This window comes from Aegilops tauschii, chromosome 5 (genome assembly GCF_002575655.3).
Source record: "Aegilops tauschii subsp. strangulata cultivar AL8/78 chromosome 5, Aet v6.0, whole genome shotgun sequence".
NCBI lineage: Eukaryota > Viridiplantae > Streptophyta > Magnoliopsida > Poales > Poaceae > Aegilops > Aegilops tauschii.
In genome coordinates this window covers 446,496,229-446,506,907 of record NC_053039.3, presented here as the reverse complement: position 1 = coordinate 446,506,907, position 10,679 = coordinate 446,496,229, and the positions used below count along the sequence as shown (strand labels likewise).

At 45.7% G+C, this 10,679-nt stretch overlaps 1 protein-coding gene across 2 annotated transcripts; it reads right to left on the bottom strand.

Moving 5' to 3' along the window:
- Positions 1-1,096: 1,096 nt before the first annotated feature.
- On the bottom strand, positions 1,097-4,573 carry LOC109737253 (uncharacterized). 2 transcript variants are annotated; one of them, XM_073498095.1, is made up of 6 exons: positions 4,441-4,573; positions 4,004-4,268; positions 3,211-3,901; positions 2,596-3,055; positions 2,185-2,485; positions 1,097-2,059 (listed from the first exon to the last, which is right to left on the bottom strand). In XM_073498095.1, exon 6 carries the CDS (start codon positions 2,039-2,041, stop codon positions 1,313-1,315), a length of 729 nt encoding a protein of 242 aa, XP_073354196.1. In that variant the 5' UTR covers positions 2,042-2,059; positions 2,185-2,485; positions 2,596-3,055; positions 3,211-3,901; positions 4,004-4,268; positions 4,441-4,573; the 3' UTR covers positions 1,097-1,312. The 2 variants fall into 2 exon arrangements, with proteins under 2 accessions (XP_073354196.1, XP_020152024.1); XM_020296435.4 differs by having other exon boundaries at positions 2,190-2,485.
- Positions 4,574-10,679: the final 6,106 nt, after the last annotated feature.

Below are 10,679 nucleotides of genomic sequence, written 5' to 3'. Positions count from 1 at the left end.
GCATAGAGGTTCAGATCACCATGCTTGCCAAGCTGAAAGGGAACAACAGGTTAGCTTATATATATGGGTTTCTTGCGACAAACTCGGTCTCAGATAGCAACAACTGTTGGAATTTTGCTAGTAGGCCTTTGGCCCAAAGCCCAACTAAAATTCTGAAATTCTCTTGGCCTATTCATGCACACATGTGAGTGGAGTGAGTGAGGCTAAAGTTTAGTCCCACCTTATAAGTTGAGAGAAAGTTGCACCGAAAATTCACTGCCGTGCTCGTCCACGCTTGCTCACGGTATCTGCGAGCGTTGTTTTGCGATGAGATCTGGACTAGTCGTCGTAGTCAAGGAGTATAGGCGGGATAGTTATTGTGTACGCGTGGGACGTGGACATGACGATCGTTAGGATAGGATGGACGGACTTCCAGGACAAACGGACGGGCGTCGGGGTACTGTTTTAACGTGGGCCGTAGGCGCAACAGCAAGAGAAAACGGTGGCATCCGTTTCAATATGGTCAGGCGTCGGCCCACCTAACACCTCGCTGCAAAAACATCTCCTGGACTGATGAATCACCTCGCTGCAGAATCATCTCCCGAGGAGGGAGGGACGCAACCATAGCCACGATGGAGGCGGTTACATCTTGGGCACGCTGGACCTGAGCAGCATAGTTGGTGAAGACGACGGAGCTGGACCCGGAGGAGCCACGTACTGCAGAGTTGCCGGTGGAAGCAGGGGCGGACATCTTCAGAAGGGGTTCAGGCGGAGTGAGACTGTAAATGAAAATGGGGAGAGAACAGAAGGTGTGAGGCATGCGGGGCGTACAGCCTGGTAGTTAAGTACGCGATAGACAAGATCCCGCCCAGCAAGTTCGAAAATTGAACTGGGCGAGCTTCCCGCCTGGTAACACCGAGGAGGAGCTGGGCATGTTTGGACACATGTTCATGCCCTGGCCACATGGACGGAGTATTCTTACATGCATAGTTTGTCAGTCTAGGTGCAGACCAGCGATCAAGCAAGCATTATGAAAGGTGGAAACACATAGGGCACTGAATGGAAATTCTTTTTTCTTGCTGTCATTTTCGACTGAAATACAAATGAACACCCGCAATTTGACAGAGCTGATGGAAATTTTTTAAGACATGAAAGTGGTCACGTTATGTGCGGGAAAGAGAGATACAGACAGTCATGACAGCAGCTGATCGTGAAAACTGCCACCAGGATTATTTGAAATAGTTCTACTGATTAATGGATGAGCACTCAACATTACAAGAGGCAACAGAACTATTATGCCTACGGAGCCGACTACAACAGAATTCAGATTTTTCTAGATGGAAATCTGCTCCAAGGTTGCATTTTCAACAACATGCAGCACCACTTTAGGTTTGTTGCAGGTGTTCTTCTTGTGTCCACCAACACCGCAGTTTGAACATTTGGCCTCTTCCCTTTCTTTGCGAGGGAGATCACCTCTCTGCGGACATGCAGTACTCTTGTGCCCAGCTCCACGGCATATACTGCAGAGATGAGTACGTTTGCTTGTACCAGAACCATCTGGAGCTTTTCCGTTCGTTGCGTCCTTGAATTTTTTGCTCTTTGCGCCTGGATCATCATATGGAGGCTTGTCCCTGCTGGTAGTAGGTCTACCTGGTTTAAGTTTTCGTTCTGGAGGCTTTAAGCCGATGAAATTTCCAACCGCACTACCCTCAGCATCGCTGTCTTCATGACTTTCTGCTGCATGCATTGGAATCAGCTCTTTGTCTTTCCCCTTATCTGAATGAATTCTGTCTTCAAGCCCCATCCCGTCGCGGACGCTGGCCATGGGCGTCAGTGTATCCATTGCTTTCTTCAGTATTTCCATTGCACATTCATAAGTCCATGTGTTGGCATCACCAAGACGGACAACTTCGAGGGCATGAGTGTATAAATTTGAGTGCCTGAATGTTATAGAGTTGACATTAATCTTATCCTTCTGAAGGTGCACCAGATGATCTGGCAACACATTCCTTGCATCCTTTGTCCAGCGCTTCAGAATTTGCTTTGCTGGTATCTGATCCATTCCTAGGACATCGAGGACCTGCGCAGCAACATTTTTTAGGATGGTCGAAAGCCAACAACTTCTTGTGTACTTTGTTGCATACAGAATGAGTGAGACCCAAGAAGGAAGAAACCAAGGATACACTACTTTGATGGATGAAATACCTTACATTTAATGCGTGGCAGCAAAGCAAGCCCGTGTGTTCAAAATTACCACACTCGCACACTATCGATACTATCGATGCGCCGTCATCAATAACTTCAACCTTGTAGAGTACTCTGCACCATTTTTCATGCTTCTCTGGATGGTGTCGTCGCGCTAGATATGATTTCCATATGCTCACCTCTTCTATTTTGTATTGCCCTGCTTCATATAGTACTTCACCAAATTTCTCAAACATAGCTCGTGTGTACACATTGCTACGTGCTGCTCGAGTGGCGTGTTCATCCTCATAACTGGTGCATTCTGGGAATGAAGTAGAACAGAAGAAATGTTGTTCATGAATGGTCATGTGATGATCACAGAGTTTATTTTTTGCTTCGTAAGTGAAATGAAAATTTAAAATGCCAACTTACTATCATAGTGCGTCTTTCCTCGTAGTTCTCAGCTGCTTCTCTATCGAAAAGAAGCCTCATATATTGCCGCACAAATAGGTGCATGGGGCAGCTTGCTGGAACATAAGTTTTGAGCATATGGTTTGCACTCTCGTTGCGTTGTGTGCTGGTCATTTTTGCACAGAATTTCCCATTGAAATATGGCTTTGCCCATTTTTCTCTTGTCTCATAGATCTGAGTCAAGTAAGGGTGCTTCTGCAAACCGTGTGTTTCTATCAGCTGCTTCCATGTTGTCTCGAACTCATCAACTGTCAACATGTGGTGTATTATCTTGTGGAACTCCATTCGGACCTTGCTCCTCTTCGCGTAATGTGCTCCAAGAGATTCTTTTGCTTTTTTTTTAAGATATGCCACTTACACCACCGATGTGTTGTGTTGGACATCACCTTTTCTATTGCTAATTCCACAGCCCTGCACTGGTCTATATACACATAACAAAAACAAGTCATTTTTGTTAGGATTATCATTGTTGAATGTGAAATCATATTTTTTTTGAGTTATATGGGATTGCTTTGATGTGAGAATCTAATATAGGAACTAAGTGAGAAAAATCATTTTTTTTGTAAGGAGACACACCTGTCAGTATGGTTTGTGGATGCTTGCCGCCCATCATACGGATAAACTCAGTGAACACCCATTCAAATGTTTCCATTGTCTCATCTCTAAGTAAAACTCCTCCAAATATGACACTTTGGAAATGATTGTTTACTCCGACAAACAAACCGAATGGCATATGATACATGTTTGTACGGTATGTTGTATCAAAAGTTATTGCATCTCCAAAGTAGTGGTACTGTGCTCTGCTTGCTCCTGTTGACCATAACAGATTTCGTATGCGGCTGTCCGTGTCTGGCTGTACTCTGTAGTACAACCCTGAATCTTTGGATCCCAATTCAGCAAAAACTTCCATTGTCTTTCTGACGTCATCATCTGCCTGATCTCGGCTAATCTGTCCACAAAGCCCCCTCAACGCTCTCTTGCTGAAAGGCATACTGCTCATGGAGCCAAAGAAACTGCCAATTATGTTGTAGACTTTGCCAATGCTAATATTATTTGCACGCAGCTGCTTGATAACATCTCGTATATAAATGTCGATATGTCTATGCGAGGGCCAATATATTTTCTGTCCACACTTATCTGTGAGAGAGTGATTGTGGAATGCCCTGTGCTCGCTTATATACCATCCGTTGTCCTTTGAGCGTAGTAACCTTATCATTGCTGGACATCCGCACCGGCAAGACCTTGTATTACTTCTTTTCGGTATACCCTGCATTTTTTTTGGTGCAACCAACAGCATGTGAGCCTTTTTTGTGTATATAGAGAACAGTGAAATAGTATGTTCAGGCTGGAACTGAGAAGAATTACTAACCGAGCAGCCGCAAACTATTTCTTGCATACATTTTGTTCTCTCCACATTTAATCTGCTTTTTCTGTATCGTACTCCGAAACCAATTTCCCAAGAATACAGATTTTAGTAGTCGTTTGCTTCTTCAAGAGAATCAAAGCTGTCTCCGACAGCAGGGATTACAACCGTTTCCCTCTTCTTCTCGGCGTAGCATCTCAGTGTTTTTTCAAGAGCGCTTATTCTGCCAGCGCATGAAGGACGCTCAAGAGGTGCTCGTCCAATGCGTACTCTGGGAGATCAAGAGATGGAGCATCAGTACGCATATCAAAATCTTTTTTGACGTAATAAGTCATGGAGCATCAAGAGTAATTCAGTTTTTGTGTCAGAGGCATGAGATATGTGCAGTTCTTTTGGAAAATGAAGGGAATGTTGCTTTCATTAATAAATCAGAAGATCGATACCTTTTTGTCCAGCCAGGGGCTTGGGTTTCGTCTTTGCCGGCCGTCTGCTCGGAGGTTGGTGCTGATAAGCTGACTCCATCGCAGCTGCCGTTCGCATCTAGTTGTACGTCGTCGTCGCATCGCCTATATCAGCTGACAAAAACTCCAAGCCGCCGGCTGCGGCATCCTCCGTCGCCATTGCTCTGTTTTCCAGTTTGCTCGAGGATAAGGAGGGGGGAGCGGGGGCGGGGAGCGAGGCGCGATCCAAGCGATAAGTGTTTTTTTTTCCCGAATATGGTGGCGCCCGGGCGGTGCGGTTGGTGGAGGAGGATGCGGACAAGGATGCGCCGCGCCACGCGTGCATATCAGTCAACCAGACCACCGTTTACCGCAGGCGTGTGTACCGTCACGCGCGTCATGTTCGAACAGAACAGGTAGCACCGTGGCGCCGGCGAGGTTACTGTATAATACTGTTTCGCCGTACATACGCGTGTATTGGCCCACGATTGGCATTGAATGCCTCATCCCACTCGGCCGTGTTCGATTGGCCCACCTACCGTGAGCAGGCGAGCCCGTAAGCACCATCACCGCTCTCTGAGTTGCACCTCTTTATAAGGTGAGCTCTTTTACCACTTGTATGAGCATGAGAAGAGGAGACCTACACGCGCGTTCCTCCTCCTCGCTCGCCACGCCTCGTCACGACACGACACACCGCGGGTTGCGGGATTAAGCTGAACCGAGGACAGAGCTATGCACGTTGTCTATATTTTTGCTGCTCGGAAAAAATTAATGAGTCATTAATTAATAATGAACGGACGCGTTAATTACTGAACTGTTTCCGATTCTTTTGGATCATGACGACTCGGACGTGGGGTTTACTATGTGCCCTAGATCGTGGTAGAATTCATGTTTCTAGTATGTGCCCTAGATGTGATCTGTTCATCTACTATGCTGGTTCGCATGGTTAGTTTAATCTCTGCTGCTGTAGTCATGATTTATCTTCTGTTTATTCAGATTAAATCTCGTAGTAATTTACTCATATTTCCAACAATCCAAAAACCTGATTATAGGCAATTTACCCCGAGTGGTTTTGCTGCGCATCTGAAGCCGCCTGCATTTAAGGGGGCGCAATATAAGAGGTGGCGCACGAGAGCAGTCTACTGGTTTCAGACCATGGGCTGCTATGACGCCACCAAGGGCAAGCCTGAGGGCGATCTTAATCCAGCACAGCTCGAAGCTTTTGAGAAGATCGATACACTCTTTAAAGGCGCTCTTCTGAGTGTTCTTGATGACTTCATTGTGGATTCGTATATGTCGTTTGACAACGGCAAGGACATGTGGGCTGCGCGCGAGGCCAAGTTTGGTGCCTCGGACGCCGGCAGCGAGTTGTACGTCATGGAGCAATTCTATGACTACAAGATGACTGATGAGCGCCCTGCTGTACAGCAGGCTCATGAGATACAGTCGCTCGCAAAAGAACTTGAGTACTTCAAGTGTGTGTTGCCGGACAAATTTATTGCCGGAGGCATCATTGCCAAGCTTCCACCTTCGTGGAACAATTTTGCTACTTCCTTGAAACACAAGAGACAGGAGTTTTCCGTTGCGGATCTCATTGGTACTCTTGATGTTGAAGAGAAGGCGAGAGCAAAGGACACACGTGCTCGAGTTGCTGAGGGAGGTTCTAGTGCTCACATGGTATAGAAGAAGAACTTCCAGCCCAACAAGTTCAAAAACAATAAGAACAAAACTCAGGGCAAAGGCAAGTTTGATACAAAGAACAAGCCATCACATTCTACCAACTTCAAGAAGAATTCTCATAAGAAGGGGAAGGGACTTTGCCATGTCTGCGGTGATCCTAATCACTGGGCTCCGAAATGTCATAACCGCTTTGAGGAGCGCGAACATGAGAAGAGCGGCAAGTCCGCTAATGTTGTCATCGGTGATACTGATATGAAGGAATCAGGGTACGGTATTTTTCCTGCCATCCTTTCAGTATTTCAATCCCCTGATTGGTTAATTGACACCGGTGCCAATGTACATGTTTGTGCTGACGCCTCCATGTTTTCTTCTTACCAGGCAACAGGGACTTCACCTGTGCTGATGGGGAACGGGTCACATGCCATCGTTCGAGGTGTTGGTACGGTCGATCTGAAGTTCACTTCGGGGAAGACTGTGCGTCTGAAGAACGTTCATCATGTGCCGTCCATCAATAAAAATCTCGTTAGCGGTTCCCGTTTATGTCGAGATGGTTTTAAGTTGGTTTTCGAATCCAATAAAGTTGTAATTTCTAACTATGGACAATTTGTTGGAAAAGGCTATGAGAGCGAGGCTTGTTCCGCCTGTCTTTGTCAGATATTTGCACTAAAGTTATTAATAATGTTTTCCACAATAATGAGTCTGATATTTGGCATTCACGACTTTGTCACATTAACTTTGGTTGCATGACGCGGCTGGCTAATATGAATCTAATTCCGAAAATCTCTACTGTCAAAGGCTCTAAGTGCCAAGTATGTGTGCAAGCTAAGCAACCTCGCAAATCCCATAAGACTGCAGAGGCAATAGACTTGGCGCCACTAGAGCTTATACATTCTGATCTTTGTGAGATGAATGGCGTGTTGACAAAAGGTGGAAAGAGATACTTCATGACGTTGATTGATGACTCCACTAGATATTGTTATGTGTATCTTCTGAAATCAAAAGATGAGGCTTTAACTTTCTTCAAAAACTATAAAGCAGAGGCAGAGAACCAACTTGATCGAAAAATTAAACGGCTTAGATCCGATCGTGGTGGAGAGTATTTTTCCAATGAATTTGATCTGTTTTGTGTGGAACATGGTATAATCCATGAGAGGATGCCTCCCTACTCACCTCAGTCAAATGGGGTAGCCGAAAGAAAGAACCGAACTCTAACTGATATGGTTAACACCATGTTAGACACATCGGGTCTCTCCAAGGAATGGTGGGGGGAGGCGCTAATGACTGCATGTCATGTCCTAAACCGAGTTCCCACAAAGCATAAGACCATGACTCCGTTTGAGGAATGGGAAAGGAAAAGATTGAAACTCTCTTACCTACGTACTTGGGGTTGTTTGGCGAAAGTCCATATACCAATTCCCAAGAAGCGCAAGCTTGGACCAAAAACCGTAGATTGTGTTCTTCTGGGCTATGCTTTTCATAGCATCGGCTATAGATTTTTGATAATAAAATCTGAGGTATCCGACATGCATGTTGGTACGATTATGGAGTCGAATGATGCAACTTTCTTTGAGGACATATTTCCTATGAAGGATATGCCGAGTTCATCAAATCAGGAGATACCTACTCCATCTAGTGAGGAATTCGCTGTAATTCCTGAACCCACCATTGCGATGGAACACGTTGAGAATCCTGTTGAGGGTGACAATGGAACTCCTGTGAGGAGTAAGAGACAGAGGACTGCAAAGTCCTTTGGTGATGATTTCATTGTATACCTTGTGGATGACACATCCAGGACTATTTCAGAAGCCTATGCATCTCCTGATGCTGACTATTGGAAGGAAGCTGTTCGTAGCGAGATGGATTCCATCTTAGCTAACAGAACCTGGGAGATCACTGACTGTCCTTATGGGTGCAAACCTGTAGGATGTAAGTGGGTGTTCAAGAAGAAGCTTAGACCTGATGGTACAATTGAAAAGTACAAGGCACGGCTTGTGGCTAAGGGCTATACCCAGAAAGAAGGTGAAGACTTTTTTGATACTTACACACCCGTAGCTAGACTGACAACAATACGGGTGCTACTATCACTGGCTGCCTCACATGGTCTTCTCGTTCATCAAATGGACGTTAAGACGGCTTTCCTCAATGGAGAGTTGAAGGAGGAAATTTACATGGATCAGCCAGATGGTTTTGTAGTACCTGGTCAGGAAGGAAAGGTGTGCAAGTTATTAAAGTCTTTATATGGCCTTAAACAAGCTCCTAAGGAGTGGCATGAGAAGTTCGAAAGAACGTTAACTGCTGCCGGCTTTGTAGTAAATGATGGTGACAAGTGTGTGTACTATTGCTATGGTGGGGGCGAAGGAGTTATTCTTTGTCTGTATGTCGACGACATATTGATATTTGGAACCAAACTTGATTTTATCAAGGAGGTTAAGGATTTCTTATCTCGCTGTTTTGAGATGAAGGATCTAGGAGTACCTGATGTTATCTTAAACATCAAGCTGTTGAGAGATGAGAATGGTGGGATCACACTGCTTCAGTCTCACTATGTGGAAAAGGTCTTGAGTCGTTTTGGGTATAGCGACTGCACACCTTCTCCAACTCCATATGATGCTAGTGTGTTGCTTCGAAAGAATTGACGGATTGCTAGCGATCAACTGAGGTATTCTCAGATTATTGGCTCGCTTATGTATTTGGCGAGTGCCACGAGGCCTGACATCTCTTTTGGTGTGAGCAAGCTGAGTCGGTTTGTGTCAAAACCGGGAGATGATCATTGGCATGCGCTTGAGAGAGTTATGCGCTATTTGAAAGGCACCGCGAGCTATGGGATTCACTACACCGGGTATCCAAGGGTACGGAGGGTTATAGTGACTCAAACTGGATATCTGATGCTGATGAGATAAAGGCCACAAGTGGTTATGTTTTTACACTTGGTGGTGGCGCTGTTTCCTGGAAGTCTTGCAAGCAGACCATCTTAACGAGGTCAACTATGGAAGCAGAACTCACAGCATTAGACACTGCCACTGTTGAAGCAGAGTGGCTTCGTGAAATCTTGATGGACTTACCTATGGTTGAAAAACCAATACCCCCTATCCTGATGAACTGTGATAATCAAACTGTGATCGTCAAGATAAACAGTTCGAAGGACAATATGAAGTCCTCAAGACATGTGAAGAGGAGACTAAAATCTGTCAGAAAATTGAGGAACTCCGGAGTTATTACGTTGGATTATATCCAAACGTCGAAAAACTTCGCAGATCCCTTCACAAAGGGTCTATCACGTAATGTGATAGATAATGCATCGATGGAGATGGGTTTGAGACCCACCGCATGAGTTGTCCATAGTGGTAACCCACTCTATATGATCGGAGATCCCGTGAAGTAGAAGTGGGAGACAAGTTGTTGGTCCGCTGGGAGGAGAGTATCTCTATATTAACTATCCCACTCCGAGAAGATGCAATACTCTCCTGATCTGCATGGCAGGTTGATACTTATCTTAATGTGTTCCAAGTGGCTTATTCGGGTAAGCAGAGATGTTGTCCTGCAGAACATCTTCTGAGGAACACACCTATATGAATTTGACGGTTAACGTCGCAGTCTGTGAGAATTGGGTGTTCTATAATAAATTCATGAAAAGGCCCTGGAGTACGACGTATACGCTCCACCCACGGGAAGCCTTGCGGCAGCCCAGTATCGGTCAAGAATTTGTGTGAAACTAGTCTCGCAGAAAACTTGTAGTTCAAGGCATAGTCCACTATTCAAGTTGTGATCTAGTGTAGCATAAATCTCTAAGTGGAAGTTCAACTTCACAGTCTCCACTAAGCACCGCTATATAAACAATATTTTGGAACTAAATGATGAGATGTGCCAATGAGACTTTGTGGGGGATTGTTGGAATTTTGCTAGTAGGCCTTTGGCTCAAAGCCAAACTAAAATTCTGAAATTCTCTTGGCCCATTCATGCACACATGTGAGTGGAGTGAGTGAGGCTAAAGTTTAGTCCTACCTCATAAGTTGAGAGAGAGTTGCACCTCTTTATAAGATGAGCTCTTCTACCACTTGTATGAGCATGAGAAGAGGAGACCTACACGCGCGCTCCTCCTCCTCGCTCGCCTCGTCACGACGCGCCGCGCCGCGGGTTGCGGGATTGAGCCGAGCCGAGGACAGAGCTATGCACGTTGTCTATATTTTTGCTGCTCGGGAAAAATTAATGAGTCATTAATTAATAATTAACGGATGCGTTAATTACTGAACCGTTTCCGATTTTTTTGGATCGTGACGACTCGGACGTGGGGTTTACTCCCACGACCTACCCGGCCCGCACTATATAGTCAGGCAGACGTATACCCTAGCCGTCGCCGCTTCGTATGGTTTCTCACCACCGTTCCAGATCATTGCGCCGCCAAACAAGTCTTCTCCATCCCTCCTTCCGGCGTGCACCACGAGAAGGGACAGCAAGCCTCCGGAACCCCGCCTCTCATGATCCTGTACGGGAGTGGGGCGATCAGGTTTTTGGGGAGCGCACTCGCGCGACTGCTGGCAGTGACGGCTTCACGAACGACGACT